Below are 23,698 nucleotides of genomic sequence, written 5' to 3'. Positions count from 1 at the left end.
GGTTAAAGCTAATTGTTCCTAATGTTATTTTAATGGAAACCATTAGAATTTCTGTGATGGTTTCAATTATTTTTTTTTGTTTTTTCAGCAGTGGGATCTGCAACAAATACAAAAAAGCTGTTCAATTTTCAGAAATATAAGAGGCAGTGGTAGAGTGCATAGTTTATCCACCAGATGGCGATGTTGTATTGATAAGTGCATAACTGCATATAGATTGTTTCAGCAGTAACAACATAAACAAACTGCTTTCGTGTAACAAACATAACTTGAAATATTAATACAGAATAATGCAACCAGAAGATTTAACAGTGTCTTTACTGCAGGTTGGACACACACAAATCTAATTTAATTGCAACAAGCAAGCAAGTGAAGCGCCTGCTGATAAAAACAGCATACCAGCAAGACCAGCATATGTTGTGTTTTGGTATCCTGGTCTATGCTGTTTTTTTCAGCAGGAAATGCATGCAATCAATCGAGGAATAAAACAAAGCCACACACTGCGTTAAGATCATTAGATCGCATACTTTAGAATTGGAAAATAAATTCAGTCCAAAGAAATTTCAAGTAAAATGTGTAAATATTTATCCAAATGTGAACATTTTGGACTAAGAGCTCTGTCATCACAATAAACGGGAGCAGACGCGAATTATTAGGTATTTTATTTATGTCCAGATGTCTAACAAATATCTTGATAATATATAAATGCTAAAAATAGAATTAGTAAAATAATTCCATCCTTTCCAACTTACACCTAAACAGACAATATCCCTTATTCGTATTTTTGACAAGTAAATTTATGTTTGGGAGAAAACAAGCAACTGTCAGTCCATTATTTTATTAAGTAGTGATTGTAGCTGTGCAACAGGAAGTAAGTATCCCCTATAGCCGCCATATTGTGAAATGTGAATATGTGGTTCTGCCTAACCCTAATCTGCTCAGTGTTTAATAAGACTGTTGTTCAAGCCCAATGCTAATCTTAAATCTGTTTAGTTGATATGACTGTTTTTTTTAAAGACCATGTAGATCCAGGAACATGTCCTACTTGGCAAAATGATGGTAACATAATAAGGACATGTACCTAAATAAATTTTCTTACAAGACCAACAAAAGATCCAAGAACATGTCCTCAAATCACAGGCACTGCTGTGAATATGTTGTTGTGTATGGTTTAGATTCATACTAAAGTGTTGCCAGAGGAACGTTAAAAAAAACACATCCACAAACTCCATACATCTAAAACTATCATCTTGATGATGTACATTTTCAGCGTCTGGTGCCAGAACTAAATTTATTAATGACACCATCAGGACCAAAGACATATATCAGCTGTACATGTCATTCAAATGTAATTGATGACCCTGATATTTGTACACTTTACTACTTCCTTGAGTTGTACTGTATATGTGTGCTATTGTTGTGTTTTTTATTTCATTTTTAATTCAGGTCTTTGTTTCCCCACTAGTTTGCACGTTTTTATTTATCCATTCCTTATTTTCATCCACCAGGTGGAAAACGTATGAACAATCAGTCAGAAAAGTAATAGCCCATCACTCCTCAACCACACGCCGGTGTGAGGTAGGCCTGTATCATCCATGTGCGGTACAATTTACACTCCAAAAGTGAACACAGCGTTAGAGGGATGTAACAGTGATTCCTGCTTTAGCAGATCCATATATAGCATCGCTTCACTCATAATCTGAACATTAATCTCATCTTTCAAAGACTTTAACAAAACATGGTTTAACTCTTAACAAATGTCTCGAGACATTTATAACAGAAAGTGATGCATGTGTTTTCTGCTAAAGTCTTTATAGCGCTGTGCGTTAAAAGACGGCGAAAAGCTTACAAGTCATAATAGTTCCCGATCTGTGATCCAGTGGCCTCGGCTGACTCCATCTGGAAACAATAGCGCATGAAGAACAAGGAAAACCCTGAGTCAGCGTTAGTGAGCGATCTCCACATCTGCTCCTCACAGCCAAAAAAGACAACACAGCCTCAAATATGATGGCATCAGGTTTAATAAAAACTGGCACTTAATACAGATCCTTTGTCCACCGCTCTAGAACAGCATTCGGCTCGGACGAGAGAAAATACATTCATCTAACGCTGTTTTACAACAGATGCATACTATAAAGGACTCAACTACAGTTTGTGCTATGGCGCTTACTTCACAATCCATATGTGGGGATGCCAGATCCTTTCATGTGCAAAGCAAAGACAGATTTATAAGACTTGGAAGTTGTGTGGTGACAGCTGATAAAAACCCCACAAAGAGAGCAAAGTCTGTTAAATCTGGCAATTATTACACTTCATTAAACTTGCGGTTATTAGTTTAACTGCCGTGTTTTCTTTAGGAATATTAAACCAAAAACAGTACTGTAAAAGCATGGATAGATAACACAAAAAAATACAAAAATGAATCGTGCAACTATACCTGAAATGAAATAAACTGGCAATAAAATAACAGCACATTATTACAGCAGTACAGTATGTCATTCTGCTACATTGCAGTATTGTTAATAAATAAAAGAGAATATCAATTGTACAATGGCAGCGATTCATTTAAATTTGAATTGAAAACCCCAATTCACCAGATGTTCGGCTGCCATCAACATATAGCACCAGAAGTGAATGTATTCTCATTACACAACACCATAATCGCTCTGAGATCTATTAAGGCGGTATAATTGGTTTTACATGACATTGAGGCACTTCATAGAAAAACTCTTCACAATGTTTATTTTTATTAATACATAGCACACATCTACGTCAAGCACCTTTAGCCTCGGATTTAAAAGTCTATCATATCCGATCAGCACCAGGACAATTGCATTCCTTTGGATATTTTAGCTTCCTGTCCGTTTGAAGCTCTTTAAAACCCAATGACATCATCTTTGATAATGTCATTTCCTGCAGAGGAGTGACACGTTTCTGCTTGTCTAGTACCAGAATACAGGGCACTTCAAGTCGTGAACTTGTTCAACAACATTTTAGGTCGGACATCGGTCTGCTCCTTTGAGGGTTACCGTCGCTTCGCCTCAGAAGTTCATGGTAAAATGTCCGTAGCAGAAAAGTCTCAGGGTTTCGCGTGCAAACAGGACTGGCAACATTGCTTCCCGTAGAACTTGTGGTTGCAGACTCCATGCTGTGGTACGAGATAGCACCAGTTGAAATAATCTTTACAGATCACATCTGCGTAAAAGAGAAAAAATAAACATTGAGGCTTAAGGTAAACATGTAAAATGACATGCATAACCTCGAAATAACATATTTTATTGACAAAAATATGATGTATACTGAATAACCATTCCAATTTAAACAGAGAATATTAGTGACATAAGAAATGCTTTTAAAAATATAGTAATATTTTTGTGGGAAGAAATACTAAAATTAAGATGCCAAAGCTAATATGTTAACTTGAGATTAATACTTAAAGACTGTGAATGACTTAAAGCGATAGTTTGGCCAAAGAATTATATTAAACCCATGATTTACTCAACCCCAAGCTCAGAGGTGGAAAAAGTAATAAAATATTGTACTCAAGTAAAAGTAAAGTTACTTTAATAATATTTTACTTAAATAAAAGTAAAGTTACTGGTCTAAAAATCTACTCAAGTAAAAGTAAAAAGTAAATCATTTTAACTTTACTCAGAGTAAAAGTTACTTTTTTTTAAGCGGGGAGAGGTGGAGGATTCTAGTATAGTTCAAAAACGACAAGGGAATACAGTATAAATCTCAAACTAGTTGTTTTTAATTGTAGAAACATCTTTACAATTAAAGTGCAATAACAAAAAGTTAATAAAATAAAAAGCTTTTTTAAACTAAGAAACATTTATGGAATTTTTTAATGATTTTTACATGTGAGTTATGCACTTTTGAAGGTGGTCAGCAGCTGGTAAATACAATCACTATAGTAAGGTTGTAATTGATGTATTGCTGGTGAAATACACTATTTTATTAAACTACAGTTTAAATGAGCTTATAATGAGATGAGTGCCATGGCTATATACTTTTGACACGTTTATTGTCTTCTAGCTTCCCTGACCTGGGTACCTGATGTCAGACCTTTATTCTCTCTCTCTCTCTCTCTCTCTCTCTCTGCTGCAATGTCTAATGACCTGCGCATTCCAGTGTTCGAATTGAAGGGGGTCTGGGGGGGTCCCGGACCTCCTATAAGCCTTAAGGGACCCCCCATAAAGCACAAAAATATAAATTAGGGGGGTCCCCTGGTTTTTATTAAAATTAAAATACTACATGAATTTAAAATTCTCATGTTGCGTGTCACAAAGCGAAACTTTGTCCCAATTTCGCAATAAACTAATTCAAATGACTTCTGTCTGAAATAAATAAACTCGCAAGTGCGCCTCATGCTGTTTTCTGGAGGAATTGACAGACAAACAGTGGCAAATCTATCCTCTCAGTCTGACGGCTGGTCCACCCAGTCACACAAAATATTTTATTGGGGAAGCACAAGAAATCACGCTTAAATGATAATAAATGATAGTCTCTTTAATACTTAACACCAGGGCACATAAATTCCACTTGAGCGTGTTTAATTGTGACCAACCCTCATTGACGACAAGCACACATACGCGCGTTTGTGAGCGGCATTGACAAGTACATAAACCCTGTGTTTGCTGTGATTGTTTTTAATGATAGAGAACACGAACCATTTGATATTTCAGATGAAATAAAACTTATCACTAAGTTAAGCAGATCTTACTTGTAATTGTCATCTATGTGACGCGACAGTCGGCACTCAGCAGCACATCATCATTTCAAATCCGTTTACAAGATGAATTCTCTTGTTATGTTAAATATGAAGTTTACATTGCGTTGTAAAAATTATGAAATTATCTTCATACGTGCTTAATTCATAATGAGAACGTATTAATACAAGCTTTTTTATGCTGCTATATTATATAACAAAATAAACAATACATGTCATTTTATATACAAACTATAATTCTATCTTAACAAGCACATTATCTGCTTCATGTTGGTCCGGTTTAATTCAGAGGACTCATTGCTTTGGTGTATTCATTTTCATTTTAAGCCTTTAAAAAGTAATTATTTTAGATGCAATTTTGTAATATTTATAGCTTAAATTATCTAATATTATTTTTAAAACATTTAAAATCATTTTGCAGAATTCCGCAGATTTTTCCAAAACATTTCCAGAGATAAAGCAAAAAAAAGTCCGCATATTTCGTCTGGCCCTGTTTATCGCTCAAATACGCATCATTCAGAAATAAATAACTATATTTATAGAAAGTATCTTTTGCATGTGTTTTTTAAACCTTGCAAATGTTAACATGCAAGCGAATTTAAAAAATTTGAGCGGAAGATGTTAAAGTAGGCTGTTTTATGTGCGCAAAGACAAGGACGCGTCGCGCACACATACTTAAATGGACGCAACACTCATAAGCGGACGCACAGAGACGCGCGATTCCTGAAGCAATCAAACACAAAATTATTTGGAAATACCACAGTCTTGGCACCTATTCTCATAAAAACATTCAGTTATGTTTTAAAGTTAGTGCAATCAGTTCAGAAAGAAATCAGATGTTTGTGTTGGTCTGAAAGTAGCAGTTCTTATCTGCTTGTGTTTCTGTCATTTATATTAATTAAACAACAGAAAATAAAGGAAAATCACTTCTGTATCTAAAAACAGATTAATTATTCGATGAAGAAGACAGTCTTATTATTCATTTGATTCTATTTATGTACCTAAATATATCTTACTTTATTTGTAACTTTGTTCTTTTCAATTTTTTATGCTCATAATTTCTTAATTTGTTCTTATGTTATTTTCCCATCCCCAGTTTTGCTGATCTGAAAAGTATTCGATCTATGACTCCAAAAACGCAATGTAATCCATTTAACCACTACTATACTGTATAGTAAAATTATGTAATTTAAAAATGAGGTCCACCCTATTTCACCCCTATTCTGTGTAAAATTTCTGCCCTTGCCAGTGTTTCACACTAATTTGAGGGGTAAAAATGTTTTAGAGTTTGAGTTAAGGGTAATTTGGGGTTTCTTTGATTAAAACCAGGATCAGATGATTACTGATCAAGGATCACATCTTACTTTGTGAGATCACAGCGACCCTATGATAAGGGGGTGGGGCTTGGCCAGGGGGTGGGGCTTAGCTAGGGGACCCCCCATAAGCTTTGACATAATTCGAACACTGGCGCATTCTCGAGGACGTTCTGAAGTTGTGTTTGACTTGACGCGAAGCTGCTAGACCTCAGAAGATAATGCGCATTGTATTAAAAACGCGTCGGGCAAATGAGCAGTAAAACCCGGTCTGCAATTTCGTAATCGAGAGCTTAAATCCTACCTTTCATAGGAATGAAACACTTGCTTCGCGTCAGTGTAAAGTGGTCGCTTAAGTATGGCCAGGGGTTTCTTTCATAAGATTTGAACTGAGGCGGGTCTGCATTAGCGCGCGCCTGTCTCGTCCGTCTCCATGGTTATTTTTGGGCGTTCCCCCGCCCATCAATCATCCGTGACACGTCTTTATCACCTTGCTTTTTAAAAATTTTTTTTACTCAGTAACGGATATGATTTAAAATGTAGCGAAGTACAATACTTTAAACAAAACATACTTAAGTAAAAGTAAAAGTACAGATTTTAAAAACTACTCAAAAAAAGTAAAAGTACACAAAAAAACTACTCAATTACAGTAACGTGAGTAAATGTAATTCGTTACTTTCCACCTCTGCCCAAGCTGTCAGAGATGCATATGTCCATTATTTTTCAGAATGGTAAGAAAGAGACCGCACTCAGGGACTGAATCAAATACAAAAACTGTATTAAAATACCGAATCGTGTTCACAGGCCATAACAAACACAAAGACAAACGTTTCGGGCTTAGCCCATCATCAGTGTCACAACTTCGAAACACGTCATAAGGCGCTAATGCCTCTTATAGGTTCCTACACCAATCACTCCATATGTGAAAAAGGATACACCCATGATCATTACTGGCAATCAACCATTGGCTATAGTCATGAATATATTAAATAAGCTTGTCCAATAGAACATCCAATCAATCCCAACCATGATAAAATGTACTACGAGAGACAAAAATATAATAAACTTCAAAAAAACAAAAAAAATTTTAACCAAATTTTTTAAACAACCAAAATTTTTTATATATATATCAAAATACACTAATAATACCATAGAGAAAACTAAATAAGCCAAAAGCGAAAAATACAAAAGTGAAACATAATGCTCAATAGTCAACCATATATCATATAATACCATACTAGAGCAAAAAAAGAAGAAAAAGAAAAAGAAAAAGAAAAACAGAGCAAAAACCAGGGCATATATACATACAGGTAACCAATCCATAAATATTTCTCTTACAAAAAACATGTAAAATCCAATTCTTCATTCATACCACTCGGATGTAAGGTTTTGAGAGTAGAGATCCAGAAACATTCTCTTTGCAGAAGTTTATTTTCAATATCTCCACCCCTACGTGCCGCTTTTATGTGTTCAATAACAGTGAAAGCAAGAGAAGATAGAGAATGGTTAGCTTCAACAAAATGTCTAGCTACCAAAGATTTCTCATCCTTACGTCTGATTGCACTATTGTGCTCAATCATGCGTGTTTTAATCTGTCTATTTGTTTTCCCAACGTATTGACATGGACATGTGATCAGATATACTACATTAGTTGTACGACATGTAGTGAATTGTTTAATTTTGTAGCTCCTTTCTGTGACCGAACAGGTAAAAGAAGTTCGGTAGCTAGACATTTTGTTGAAGCTAACCATTCTCTATCTTCTCTTGCTTTCACTGTTATTGAACACATAAAAGCGGCACGTAGGGGTGGAGATATTGAAAATAAACTTCTGCAAAGAGAATGTTTCTGGATCTCTACTCTCAAAACCTTACATCCGAGTGGTATGAATGAAGAATTGGATTTTACATGTTTTTTGTAAGAGAAATATTTATGGATTGGTTACCTGTATGTATATATGCCCTGGTTTTTGCTCTGTTTTTCTTTTTCTTTTTCTTTTTCTTCTTTTTTTGCTCTAGTATGGTATTATATGATATATGGTTGACTATTGAGCATTATGTTTCACTTTTGTATTTTTCGCTTTTGGCTTATTTAGTTTTCTCTATGATATTATTAGTGTATTTTGATATATATATAAAAAATTTTGGTTGTTTAAAAAATTTGGTTAAAATTTTTTTTGTTTTTTTGAAGTTTATTATATTTTTGTCTCTCGTAGTACATTTTATCATGGTTGGGATTGATTGGATGTTCTATTGGACAAGCTTATTTAATATATTCATGACTATAGCCAATGGTTGATTGCCAGTAATGATCATGGGTGTATCCTTTTTCACATATGGAGTGATTGGTGTAGGAACCTATAAGAGGCATTAGCGCCTTATGACGTGTTTCGAAGTTGTGACACTGATGATGGGCTAAGCCCGAAACGTTTGTCTTTGTGTTTGTTATGGCCTGTGAACACGATTCGGTATTTTAATACAGTTTTTGTATTTGATTCAGTCCCTGAGTGCGGTCTCTTTCTTACCATTCTATTCATTTCCCTTGGAGTTACGCACCGGGCATATAATATAGACACTAGGCGCAGACGCCACTTTTTCTCACACATTATTTTTCAGACAAACACATTTTCAGTCATTTTAGAAAATGTTTTTGATATTTCAGTTAATCAAATGTAAAGTTACAGGGTCCACGACCTTCATGTCCAAAAAATTTGCATCCATCCTTAACAAAAGAAATCCGGCGTTACCGAAAGGTAGTTATTTAAGTTTATAAAGTTTTAAATGTGGATATTTCTACAACAACACTGCACGGATTACCCTCATGAGGCATTTGTTTATCATCATGGAGCCGTTTGGATTTCTTTTGTGATGGATGGACGCACATTTTTTGGACTTGGATTGGGCCCCGTAACTTTATATTTGATTAACTGAAAAATCTAAAACATTTTCTAAAAAAACTGAAAATGTGTTTGTCTGAAAAATTATGGACATATGCATCTCAGACAGCTTGGGGGTGAGTAAATCATGGGTTTAATATCATTTTTGGCCGAACTATCCCTTTAACTATCCCATTTAAATACGTTAAGTTGCAGAATGTAAATACAAAAATCACTGTAGTCTGCAACAGTGTCAAATTTGGACAAAATCTGTTGAACTAATATTAAATTTACTGCCAAAGAATGTTTGAGCTACTTTAATTACAAACGTCTAAAGGTTAATCATCTTCTTTCAACTGTTAAAAAAGAAAAATATGAAAAAAAATGCATTTTTTTAATGGAATTGAGTTTTATGATTAAAATGTAATGAAATAAATGACAAAATAACAATTATTAATCAAATAATTGCAAATAATCTATATAATTTATATAAATATATAAATGAAGAGCTCAGATGCAAAGCTGCTTAACGCCACCTACATCAAAAATGACATAAGCGTGGTGTTTCTGTTGCGTTTCAGTTACGAGGCGGCTGCGTCGCGTTTTCTGTGTCTTTACACACAAGAACTGTGCCTGACGCGGCGGTGCACTGCTGTAGGTGACATAGAAAAGGCTGCTGACAGACGAGGCATAAATATAAAGCCTACTGATAAAGGACACCGTCAATAGTACTGACAGCAAAATAGACTGTTTGACAGGTGCAATATTTGAAAATTGATGATTATGTATTTATTTATTTTTTCAAATTACATTTATATCTGAATTTATGTCCACCTATAGACTTTCAAACATCAAAATGTCATTAATTAATATGTATTTGTGTACAAAATGACATATAAACATATTTTCCTATTCTATTTTGCCTGGAAATGCTTCCAACATGCTTGCGTGTTGTGTGAAAAATATGCGTCGGTTCTATTTCTAGCATGCACGTGTTTTCTGCACAGCTCAAGCCGCGCCTGAGACGCGCGTCTCACACAGGCAGTCTGCAAGCTCTAACCTGTTAACATGGGAGCCAAATTAAAAACGGACACGCCATGCAGCTGAGACACTTACGCCACGCATCCAGTGTGTCACCGGCCTTATATGTTCAGCAAATACTTTCGCTTCAAATCTCGTCCCTGCACCATTCAGAAATACTGCGTTGTTGTCAGATTCTGCTAAACGCCACGATGACTTTGGGCAATTGTCCTCGAAATATGGATTAGATGAACGACTTGTGTCCTCTGTGAGACTTTGTTTCTCAAATAAAAAGGGACTAGATGCAAATTTTGCGACTTTTCTGGCGTTGTTGGAGACTTTTAGCGAGTCTGGTACCACGTTCACGCCTAGGTATCGCGCAGCAGTCCCTCCCAGCTGAGCAGGAGATATTGTTCATCTCTCTGTGTTCAGACTGTATATGAATCGTGCAGGAAGGAAGCCAGAGCTGGCTGATCCCACAATCGCTTACATTAAGGGCGGAGAGTTCAGAGAGTAAGAGAAACGTGAAACAGATTTAAAGGGTCAATGTAGTGAGAATGCAAATATGACGTGATGACATCACAGTCATGCTAATGACGTAATCTAGCAACATTAAGCGACTTTCCACGAAGCATTAACTACTTTCCATTGAAAAAAGTTGACAACATTGCCTAATGGTTCATTCACACCAGCCGGGGTAGAGGTGGGAAAAACGCGCTACTAGTTGGCACTTGAACATTTGAGTTTACTCGCTTCATTCGCATGTGAAAGCCATGCGTGAAAATCTAGTCATTCGAGACATTCACGCCGAAATTCGCGTTATGGGAGGGGCTTCTGCGACTCCGCTGAGACTCCGTTCGCTTCCTGTATTCACGTCACTACTACAGCAAGATCCTGATTGGTTAACGCAGCGCGGAAAAGTTCAGATTTTTCAACTTGCGCCATCCGTATGGTGCCGCAGGATGCCAATTCGCGCCTTTGCATTGACTTAACATGTAAATCACTCACACTTGCCGCCTCTACCGTGTCTGGTGTAAACCCTGCATAAGAGTACTTGGACCTGAATACAACCCGTTTGTGGCAGTCACATGGACCACAGCTCCCCCTAGTGTGTGGTTCAGTTTCTTCATTTTAACACTTTGACTTTCATCATTTGCAATGTTTCTTGTTACATCTTTGGTGATTTTGCGATAGTTTACTATGTCTTGTCCAAAGAAGTGGATTTTTTAGCAGTGGAAGTATTTGCCACAAAAGCTTACATGGACTTTTGCAGCTAAAGACAAATTTGTTAAATTACAGTGAATGACAAAAGGGACACTTTTGAAAATTGTCAAATTTTCCATTGCTGATATTTAATTAAATATAATTACTAATAACCTTTTCATTTCCATTAAAGTGAAAATACTAAAAATGATGAATTAAATTGCAGACCTTTCTTTTCTGGTTGAGGGCAGAAGACTGTGTTACAGGCCTGAGACACAGCAGGCTTCAGCTGTAATACACATCCAGAGGAGGGTCGTCCATCAACAAGACATTGTACTGAACGTATCTGAACTCCTCCTCCACATGACACTGTACACTGAACAAACACAAAACACACGTACAGACGTCATTACAACAAACAGGTCTTGCTCTGTTAGCTGTTCATGTTTATACAAGTATTGCCTTGCTAAATGTATTGGTGAGACTGGGTGTCAAACTGTTAATGCTCTTCTCTCAGTATGGAAAAACTACACAAGGTTAAGACTGTGGCTGTCCTGATATCAGGGTTACAGAGATGAAGTGGTTAGCATTTGGCTAGCTCCGTGTGATATTAACAATATTCTACTGATATCGCTCTATAAAATCGCTTTGTTAAGGTTTTATCTGACTGATGATGGTGAACATGGGATCAGGGCCACTGAACAGTGGGTTATGATGGAAACACTTGCCTGTGTCCATGGGGAGGAGTACCAGTCGGGTCTGCTGCGAGGAGAGAGGATGGGACAGTCTGATAGGACACAGCTTCTCTGCAGCTCTGTGGAGGGTTTTGGCACATGCTGACACTTTTTGGGTGACAACTCTCTGTATTTCCCTGCTATGTCCTTCTCAGCGCACTTTACAACACGCACCTGAAGACCCTTACCACAGGACACCGAACACTACAGAGAAATAAACACAAAACACCCGTATCACTCAAACACATAATATAGATGGAGCATGCATGGGGGTAAAAGATGTAAAAATGAAGGACCGAAGAACAAGTCATCATTGAGAAGGCACTTTTTTTAATGTTTATTTATGTATTATTATTTATTTATTTATATATAATATAAAATATATTCAAATGTAAATGTTCCTTAAATACATACATGCATGTGTTTATTTATACAAAATAATTACCCACAGTGCGCACACATATATTATGCAAAAACAAACTTCTATTTTGTATGCGATTAATCGCGATTAATCTTTTGACAGCCCCAGTAACAGGACATAAAAAATTTCAACATTACAGCACTAAGCGGAGCCGTCATCCTCCATTGCACTGCTAGGAAGAGTCGCAATGGCGGGTGGGGTCCACCTGAGTTGACAGCATTTGCCAGCATCGCAGTTTTAATGACGCACGACACGTCTTGACATGGGAATATCCGATCTGTCCACTTACATTTATATCCAATTTATTTTTACATATGAATGAGGCCTGAAATCGATCGGAAAATATCGGAATCTATGCACTTTTTTCCTGCTTACAGGTGCGTGGGTCATATCCAATCTGTGAATCGTGTCAATCTGGAAGTGAGTCACTTCAAACAGGCAGTGTAAATGCGGCCTTTGTGTTTCACAGTCATGTCATTTGATGAATAAATCTATATAAAAGTAAACACAAAAGTCACTTTCGGGTGAAATATTTCTTATAAACCTCACTCCATGTACTGTACACACTGTCCACCTTCAAAACGTACACTTTGTACATATATGGTGCATGTTAGTAAAATAAAGAAATGGTACATTTTTGGACCTTTTTAAAGGGTACAATCTCAGTGACAGCTTTTGTACCTTTATTTCTGTCTTGTTTGTGTCTTGCTCATAATGGTTCAAACCCATAATCTTTTTGGTTACTTCTTTAAAAACACCACACTGTCCTGTTGCACTAAAATGAAATCCAAAAATGGTTTACCGGTTGCCAGGTGGAGACGAACCACTGGGCCTTGCGTTGTTTGTGACAGCGTTTGATCATACAGGTCTGCTGGCTGTCGGGTTTGGGCAGCGAGGCACAGGAAGCATCCGGCAGCACCAGTGAATGAGAACCTGAGTTACTGCTTACACAGGCCACCGTCCTCTTCATCACACCCTTGCCACACTTACGAGAACACTGAGGGAAATATCCAACCAACAATTAAATAATGATACTGAACACATTTGATCTTTTGCATTAAGGAGAGATAAAATTTTTTGGTTTAGGACCATGAAGAAGAAACACACCCTTCATCTAAAAACGTGTACTGCGACAGATATGTATTAAATAAAATACCAATTTCTTGACTATTAAAACAGTATGTGTGGGTATATCATGCATACTTTCTGGATAAACTAAATCCGCCATTTCATCACCACATGCGCCATATGCTTGTGGTTACCATACTTACACTTGAAAAGAGCATGCCTTCTTAAAGATCAGCAGTATATATCATTTATTAACCCTTTAAATTCATGGGCTCATGGGATAGAAAAGTGTCCATATCTGATGCATACTTAAAAATCTCTCACATGGTGTTTTTAGTGAGGTTTTGGACACACTACTTATGTTGCATACTAATCTTCACATATTTACAGTAGTACTGGAGTAGGCGATTTTCCAAACTCGAGTCAGCTGCCTAACAAGACTGCATTTTGGCCATGAAAAATGTCAATTTTATGTTTAAAAACTATAAGAGAATTAACTCATTCTCTGCCAGCCTTTTTTTTAAGTTGCCCGCCAGCATTTTTTGTGATTTTCACAAAGGTTTCACAAAATGCCTTCCGGGAAAATTTTCTTCTAAAAATATATAAACATACAAATATATCACGTTAAATCCTATCCATATATTTTTTCTCTACTTATAAACTCTTAAATATGTTTTTTTTTCTTCAATTGTTTTTTTTTTAGCAAAAAGCTGAAATAATTGCATTTTTGTGAAGGAATTTTGTAGGAGATCAGATTTAGAACGATTATCAAAACATACACGGGGTATACAATTTTATGAATAATTTTTTGTTTCAGTTTTTTTATAAATTGGGTAAGTGTAATCTCTGTATTTATGTATATAAAAACTCATCAGGAACAAATTTTTTTCATGCAAATGTTTTCTCTTTATTGATGAGATAACTCGTGACAAGATAACTCGTCAATGGTGGAGAAAGAGTTAAGGAATTTGCTGTCAACATACCAACCCTTTTAGTGTTCAAGTCAAATGTCATATATAATATAAATTCGGGGACTGCAGAATAGTAAATACCACATCAATTCAAAGCATTCAGTTTATTTTATATTATGAAACAAAGAGTAGTTTAATTGTAATACGGGACCACTAACCTGAGACCACGGACCGGAAGTCCAGGCTGGTGGGCAGGTTTGTGTGTTGCACGTCTGTCTGCGAGATGGTAGTGGTTGCGGACACTGTTCATCGGTTACCGTGTCCATTCGTTCAGGTCCTGTTTTTTGGAGACACTGCACCTGTCTGATCTGCTCGCCGGATCCACAGCTGTGACTGCACACGCCCCAGTCACCCACGCTCCAGCTGTGGCATCCAACAACACACACATATCCGGAGAGTGAAATTTGTGTTGATTGCATCAGAAATATTTGTCACACATGTGCACTGCAATCCTCAATTTCCCAAAGCATTTCTTCTTTATTTCTGAGGAAATAGTTGCGCTTATATCCGCATAGCATAAATTGCATTCTGTTTACTGCACTTTAAATGAAACTTCATGAGTTTGCATTAACATGCAATCGATAGGGAATGAGATAATGCATATTTGGCGTGCTATCCTAGGGGAGGATTCCGAGCTCGGAATTGTATCCGGACCCACAGTATTCCCCCCTCTTTAACTGTGATAGATGAAACTAGCTGAGATTTAGGTGATGGGGTTTAGAGGGATGCTGCAAAAAACTGTCACAGGACAGAGGTAAGGGATGGCTTTCGAAAAATAGCCAATGTATATATATGTATGTGTGTGTGTGTATGTATACACCAATGACTGCACCCTCATCTGTTCTGGTTAGGAGAGGGTTAACACTGTAACAACACCTTGATTATCAAGTGTGGATGGTTTGTTGGCTTTCAGCACAAGTCAGCAGTCATAATATCGGCTCATGAAGGTCAACAGTTCTCCCTAAAGCTCCCAAATGACCTCAGATCACACCATCAGCACATACAAACATCCTAAACTTTATTTACCAAAGCTAAACACATCATTTAATAGGAATGTTAAACAACAACTCTGACAAATGTAATCACTAGTGGCCTCAGCTTTATAAAGCACTGGAGAATTTCCATATGCTTTCAACATCCTCTTTAAAATATATCTCATATTTATGCTGTGAAATCAGACATCTGATCTAGTTTCAATGGTAAAACTGCCAAAGGTTAAGCCATGCAAGCAGTTGTTGTAATTAAAGAAACCTAATAATATATCACAGGGAATATATGTGATCTTTTGATAATTGTGAAATGGATTATACACACAAGCCATGACTTCATAAGGTTTAGACTTTCACGGTTCTTGATTTGAGCTGTGATGCAAACTATGGCGAGCAGGACGGGTGAGAGCTGTGAGAGCGGCGCGAGACCGGTGATGCGGTCTCGTATCCCACGGAGGAATCCGGAAGTATAAATTAAGGAACGACGATAGTGGAGGAAGAGAGAGGACCAGGCCTAGACATTGTTTTGTTAATGAGGGGCTGCCGACGTTTACTTTTGTTTATTAAAATGTTAAGTGTGTTCCGGTTTCCGCCTTCTTCCTCACCATCTACATACATCGTTACACAAACGTTACAGTTGGCACTCTTTGGGGGTAGTTAAGCGGCCATTAGTTATACTTTAGTTATTTATCCCATACATGAGACAGAAAAAGGAACATTTTATTCTGATCTCTCATGATATATATAAATATGAATGTTCAAAATGACTAATATCATCTCAGCAAGAGAAAAAAGAATAAATGGACTGTTCAGAGGAAGCAGTAAATAACTTAATACTCGAACTGACCCATAGTTGATGTCAGGGTCTAAATGTGAACCTCCACCTATTTCCATGATGTAATAGTCTCTCCATGCCATCTCTGGCACCAAAGACAGCAAGATCAAATCATGAAGTGCCCTAAAATACATGCTTGTTGTGAGTGTAGTATGGCATCGCTCTAAAAATGCTGGGTTGTTTGGATACCATGGTTGGATCTTTTTTTTAACCCAGTGGTTAAGTTAAGAAACCCATGCTAATATTTAACCCAACTGCCAAAGAGCTTATTAGCACCTCAAAGCAACATATTAGTATCTCCAAGGTACATTGTTATCAAATGTATGCATATCTGTGCATCTGGGGTACATATGTTGGTAATTATTTTCTAACAATGCATGAGAGCTCCACAAACTTTATATCACTATAAAAGTCACAAAAACATAAACATGTTTATCATAATATTCACAAAATCTCATTAAATAAATATAGCTGCAAGCAGCGTATAACAGGGTTTAAGGGTTTTAGGATCTTGACACCCAGTATGAATTATATAAACCAACCAGCATCTCTATGATGTTGTCTGGCGGCTTGTAAGTTTGAATCATATAAAAAAACCACAATTGCTTTATTTTATTTAAAATTGAAGATATAACTCTTCGAGACTGCATCATAACTTGTCATAAATATGTCTTATCATTGTATGAAAATGATCATCACTGGAAATATTATTTTAATTGTTTACATTCTTTAAACATCATTAAAGGACCAGGATATATAAATTCATTTGGCAGACGCTTTTATCCAAAGCGACTTACCCTTAAAGGCATAGTTCCCCGAAATTTTTTTCATGACGGAAATGAAATTAGAAATAAACATTTTGATTCCAGTGATTTAAAACACTTAACATTTGGACTCAATTGTGGGAGTTATGAGCATCAACGCGTTTGTTATCTTTATAGCGCCACCTTTAGGCATTTTTTGCACATGAACCAAGAAGAAGCTAATGTATATATGTACCAAATTTGATGTTGATACCTCATTCATGTCCCCAGTCATAGCCAATCAAGTCCAAGCGGCTCCGCGCACTTCAGGCGTTTGGTCATGGTTTGTCGACGGTGAGTCGAAAGTTCAACTTTTTTTGAAGTTTTTTTTTTAACTTTTCATATTTGAACTCCAAGGAATATTTCAGCACTCGATTGGTTCCGATTGGGTGAAAAACCTAGTTCGTTTCGTTTTCGAAAATAGCGGAACATTTGGAATGATTTAAATGAAATACAATTTGTTTGTCTTGATCCAGTGATTCCAGTGATATAAGGCACTTGATATTTGGACAAAAATTGGGGGAGTTATGAGAATCAATGCATTTGTCATCGCAATAGCGCCACCTATAGGCCAATCGTGTTGATACTTCGCACATGATTGAGACCTACCTTTTGGCAAAATGTCATGTTTGTAGGCCTTACGGTTTGGTCTGCACGATTCGTTTTAAGGCAGCAGAATAATAATAATAATAATCCTAACAAATACAATAGGGTTTCAGCACTTTGTGCTTGAACCCCTAACTATACAGTATTACCAAAACATATATTGGGCAACTATGTGTTACACGTATATGTTAAATCTAAATCTATACTGTATGTAAAATCTATTAGTGTCATTGCATACATAACAACATATCAAACCAAGTGCATTTTACTTTAAAACTCTGAACGAAGCTAAAAAGTCTAATAAACAAATAATAAAAGTTCCTTGTGAGTATCCTCAAAGTTATTTCAATATTAGTCTTCACATTTTTTCACTTTGACCGTGATGCAATTTAAACTTAAAAATGAATCAAATGTAAATAATAATGTATAATAAATGTGCATACGTTCTTAATCCAAATAAAGAATAAGCTTTCTCATAGTCTGTGAAAAACACATTTCTGTCAGTTTATGGTATATTGTGCTCCTCCTGCAGGACCACAACACGTTTTTATTTTAACAGAGAATTCAGTACATAAACTGAATTGTACTAAACTGTAAAAATGTTCATATGCAATCTGTTAACAAAACAGTGTTGCAATGTCCGAAGCCTTATAGAGACCTTAAAACCTCTGTATGTGTTTAACTTGCACAAGCGTGTGTGTGTGCGTCCATCAGTACGAGTGTGTGCTGGGTTTTAAAGGCTTTTAGCTCTGACCTCTCGTAAACCCAAAGAGTTCAGGCCAAACAAACAGGACATTGGGAAAACACGAATGCAATAAATAGTGTTTACTAAGGATGTTAAATGAGGCAGAAAAAGAGAGAGAGAGAAATGTGAATTTTCATGCACTGTTACATTGGTTCAGCTCTTGCCACCTGTTGATGACATAATGACAGTATCACGCTATTAGAATACTGGAATAGAAAGCAGCAAATGTTTGGCTTGTGTTACAGGAAGGCCACGTTACGAGTGACTCATTGCTCTTGGACACCTAAAAGTAAATCCCTCTCAGATGACTGTTAACAAGACATGATAGATTTCATTCTGTCACAAATTCATCTGTAATACAAAACACACTAAAGGATTTTTCTACAGCTAACTTAATTTTGGTATATTCCACAGAGGAAGTTAAAAAGTATGTTTATGTTGCTCTTTTCCATATAATGAACTTCACCTATATGTTCAAAAACTCACCATAAAAGTATCCATTTGTGGTTTGTGTCATGATCCTATTTTGTGTTTCCCTAGTCGTGTGCTCTTATTTTGAAGTTCTGTTCTGTTTGCCATGTTTAGTAGTCTTATATTATCCGGTTCAACCTGGGCTGCGTTCCAGTTTGTTTTTTATGACATTCCCTCGTTTTATGACATTCCCTCAGTCTCGTTCACTCGTTGTACGTCATTGCTTACGTTGTACGAGTGCCCACTACTGGCGGAACAATTTAAAATATTACTAATCACCTACAAAGCCTTAAATGGCAGAGCGCCCTCGTATATTAAAGAACTACTATCAGAATACAATCCACCACGTAAACTGCGATCACAAAATTCTGGTTACTTAATTATCCCTAGAATATCAAAAGTGTCTAAAGGTGGTAGATCCTTTTAGCCCCCAAGCTCTGGAATGATTTACCAAATAATGTTCGAGTATCAGACACAGTCGATCAATTTAAATCTAAACTTAAGACATTCTTCTTTAACAAAGCATTCACATAGATTGTCCAGTAAATGTACTTTTCCCGCAGTAGTTATTTTGTCTAGAACAAAGCACTCACATACCTCATATGGGTAATTTACTCTTGCCGCAATAGTTAGCCTGTCTGGAACCAAGCTGAATTAAACCACTATAATGTATGACACTTGCATTACATGCAAACGGCCCCTACGCTAATAGAATTCTGTTTTTGTCTCCCTGTCTCGTCCTCGACCCAGAGGACAATGAGACAAACAGACCCAGTTCCTGTTGCTGTGAAGGTCATCGCACCACTGATCTACTGGCTGTCCTTCAACGTGATGCCCAGCCGATGCGCGACCAACGACCACCGGCTGAACCAGTTTAATCCGCTTACCCGCTTCCTATACCTACCGTGTCTATATATTATAAATATAAATATAAATTTCTCCCTAGGGTTTTTTTGTCCTTCTAGGATTTTTTCCCATTGGGTTTTCTCATAGGGGGTTTTTTAGTCCCAGGGAGAGTCAGCCAACTTTGGCTTAACTTTGCACTTTACTGTATACGTTACATTATTAATACGCTCGCTTACACGGTTTATCCTTAGCCGCTATATTCTACTTCTTATACAAGTATTGATTTTCAGTGTTCTCCTCTACATCTACTCATGTAAAGCTGCTTTGCAACAATTAACAATTGTGAAAAGCACTATATAAATAAAATTGAATTGAATTGAACTTGAAGTGGATTCAAATGGATTGCCCTAAGCCCTTGATCACATGGAAATAGAGAGCACCCCCTTCATCATTTGAACTGTGTAAAGCGCGAGTTGCTGAAGTGATATCACAATTGTGTTGCATTGTGGGATATGAAGCTGCATAAAGTGTACATATGAAGCAGACACCCTCCCTCGGTCAAAATCGAGGGAGCGAGGGTTTGTCCATATAAACTTCCCTCGTCCATTTGACGAAGTGGAACACACTTCAAAATGGTGACAGGGATTCCCCCGAGGTGAAGTGTTTAGGGAAGTTTGCGAGTACGTGTCTAAAACTGGAGTGGAACGCAGCCCTTGTGTATATATAGAGCAGGGCTATTCAAATCTTACCCTAAAGGGCCGAGCAATACAGAATTTAGCTCCAACCCTAATCAAACTTACCCACACGGACTACCGGCACATCCGGGAACTTGACTGTAAATTTCGTCACCGCCCCTATTTGGGGAAAACAAACGTCTCGGTTACGTATGTAAACCTCGTTCCCTGAAGGAAGGGAACGGAGACGTCACATCGTGACCGACAAATTGGGAACCTGCGAAGCGGGTCCCTGCGAAGCGGTTCCCAATTCGGCGGTCACGACGTGACGTCGTAGTGACCGACTGAAAGGGAACTAGACTTCTCATAGACTTCCATACAAAATAGCGGATACAAAGCAACGGTTGTACACAGCCGGCAGGCGTAAATAACTTAAGAAATCACTCAGATTAAACATGTTGTCCACCCTGCCTGCCAAAGAGCGCGAAAGATACATTGAAACAATTAATTTGGTCAATTTAAAAACATGTCCCTTTCATTCTCACAGCGTCAAATTTGTGTAACAACGCTAACAAATCTACAAATGTAATTAGCCAACTTGTAAAATACGTACAAATTCACGTGAGATAACATTGATCTATCCTGAATCATGAACAATTATGAGGATTCATGTGTTACACTGAAAAAAAATTATTCATTCAATTTACTACATTTTTTAAGGTAAGTGGTTGCAATCAATTTATTTAAGCTACATTTAAACAAACGTTTTTTATTCCATTTTAATTTACAATTTTTTTGTTTGTTTTAATGTAGCATAAATAAATTGATTGCAACCACTTACCTTAAATTTTTTTTGTAAATTTAATGAATAATTTGTTTCAGAGTAAAAGAGCCCTTCGGTATAGACATAGCGTCATTCATGAAATCATTAAATGTCTATTGGTTATCTGTATTACCATCTCCACTCAAGTCTCAATTGATGGGGGCATGAAAACATGTCAAGGACCAAAACCAAAACATGTCAAATTGCAGAGACCTCATTATAAAGCAGATCCCTCAGATGAGAACATCTCCTAGTAACCAAAAAACTCAACAGACTGCTGTCTGATACAAAGTCATCAACTCTGACTCTACTTAATTCCAAGCTTTCAATCAAATCTTTATAACCAATCACTGTTTACAATTTTGCATCAACATTTTAGAGCTTGCAAATAATATCTGACTATTTGTTAATGATTTCATAACAATAAGAAAATGATGCAACATAAATGAAAAACAGGTTTTTGGGGGAATTGGACTCGTGTCCCTCTTGACGTCTCGGTTCTGTCGGTCAGAGACACGCCTGTTTTTAAAGCCATCAACACGAGATGTTGAGCACTCAGAGTGAAGGTTAGTCCCTCAACACCAAAGCATTACTGTAAACAGTCTGGAAATATTCATCTGTCAGTTCCTGATGTTTGTATATAGTAAATGCATGGATGTGTGTTTGTTTGTTTTTGAAAAGAAAAGATTAGAAAATGTTGAATCCTGTCAAGAAAACTACAGACTAAAAAGTAAGCGATGTTTTTAAAACAAGATGGAAAATGTCCCATCAGGATGGTAAATAAAACATAGGCCGACATTTGATATCCATTCCTCTCTTTTGGTAGATCCTAAGTAGGACACAGAGACACTCATGAGGCCAGTCCAAATATAACAAAATACACAAAAGACATTAATCACATAAAAATTACTTAAGAAAATGTTTGCCGTAACAAGGGACTGTTTATTAAAGGACTGTTGCAATAAAACAAATAACAAACAATCTCCAAATCTAAGAACTGACAAAGCAGTAACTATGATTCAGACTCATGATGTTATTACATGAGTGCAGGTTTTCACAGTGACAGTTTTCTCATATGATTCAATTAATACTTAAGATATATATTCAAATCTGTGGTGGATTTTATGCATGAGTGACATGGACAGCCAACCAGGATGGCATTTAGCATAGGGTGGCACAGGGCGCCTGCAAAAAGAACTTATAAAGGGAATGCACGGATGGGGCTTTAACCCCTCAGTTAACCTGTTTGGACTAGGAGTGTGCACCCTGACACCTGGATTTCAGAGGCAGTGTGTGCATTTTCGACATACAGCGCTAAACAAATCAATCAATCAATGACATCAAGTATGACGGCAAGTTGAGAACAATGCTCATGTCCTCTGTTATATGCTGATACAGAATGCACATCTGCATTCAATGCAAAATGTGTGAATTAGGGCTAGAGAGCGAGGGGAACGAGTCAACGGGGGAGTTTTACAAGTTTTGCCAAATTTTTTATTAAAAAAAAAAACATTATAGATGAGAAAAGGTCTGGCCTACGGTGCACATGTTAGAAAAGAGGAAGGAAAGAAACATGCAACAAATACATGTTACCTGTATGTCACTTTTATTTTTATTTTATTTATTAGAATTATGCTAGACTGTATTCATTGCACATGTACAAGCCCTTAACAAGAACACCTTAGTGGCCCTGTTATCATAGGAATTAACTCTGCAATTCTTGGTCAGATTTCTTATGTAATTGATCCATCAAAAATGTAAGAAAAGTCCGGGTTAGGGAGGTTTAGTCTTTAGTGTTTAGAATTCAGTAAATACAATTTGTTTGTTTAAAGCGCTTGTTTGTTTGAAATAATAATTTATTTGTGATATAAAAAAAAGTTTATAAAAACTGGCGGACGCACGATTTAACATTTTGTTGAGGTGCGCGTCAGGCTACGCAGAGCAAAGCAAAGCAAAGCACAGGCTACGGATAACCTACTGTATGGTATAGCTACGGCGTACCTTACACACAACGATAACTTGCACTTTACTATTACTACACTATTGTTTCTTATATCTTAAAGGAACAGTATGTAAGAAATTTATATCAATTAATTATAAAATGGCCCTGATATGTCACTAGACATTAAGAAATCATTTTCATTTCAAATACTTATATCACGCACAACAGCGGTCCGGCCAGGATATTGTCATTTAAAAAGTGGAGTTGCAGCCCTCAGGTGATGTTTATGTTGTCATGTTGTGTATTGGCGACCAGTTGTGTGATTGCAGTACCAGTTTTAGCCACAAGTTTTGTGATTGCAATATCAGTTAGTTCAATAGTTTCTTTAACTGTTCTTTGATTGAATATTTTGTTTAAATTTCTATTACAGTTTGTGACGTCATTTTGCAAATTCAACAAAAATTTTGTTTTAGTGACTAAAATTGTCATAATAATAGAATAAATAATACAAAACTGCAAATGACTGACTACATTTAAATGTACCTTTCAACCACTCTACTCAGGTGAGGTGGTTTTTCAGGCAATTAAAAAAAAGGAATATATTGCAAAACTGCAATGAATATTGAATGTTT

The 23,698-nt window shown here is 36.7% G+C and overlaps 1 protein-coding gene across 2 annotated transcripts in view; it reads right to left on the bottom strand.

Annotated features, from left to right (window-relative positions):
* Positions 1–2,000: 2,000 nt before the first annotated feature.
* Positions 2,001–23,698, bottom strand: part of adamts16 (ADAM metallopeptidase with thrombospondin type 1 motif, 16) — an 86,577-nt gene continuing 64,879 nt past the window's right edge. For both annotated transcript variants that reach the window (XM_065246330.2, XM_065246331.2), the window contains 5 exons: positions 14,491–14,695; positions 13,096–13,290; positions 11,867–12,076; positions 11,367–11,514; positions 2,001–3,192 (listed from right to left, as the gene is read on the bottom strand). In XM_065246330.2, the coding sequence (XP_065102402.2) occupies positions 3,077–3,192; positions 11,367–11,514; positions 11,867–12,076; positions 13,096–13,290; positions 14,491–14,695 (874 nt within the window). In that variant the 3' untranslated portion in view covers positions 2,001–3,076. The remainder of the gene's footprint in view (positions 3,193–11,366; positions 11,515–11,866; positions 12,077–13,095; positions 13,291–14,490; positions 14,696–23,698) is intronic.

Source organism: Paramisgurnus dabryanus, chromosome 13, assembly GCF_030506205.2.
Source record: "Paramisgurnus dabryanus chromosome 13, PD_genome_1.1, whole genome shotgun sequence".
Classification (NCBI taxonomy): Eukaryota; Metazoa; Chordata; class Actinopteri; order Cypriniformes; family Cobitidae; genus Paramisgurnus; species Paramisgurnus dabryanus.
The sequence above is the reverse complement of the archived record's forward strand: the minus strand, read 5'-3'. Positions and strand labels throughout refer to the sequence as shown.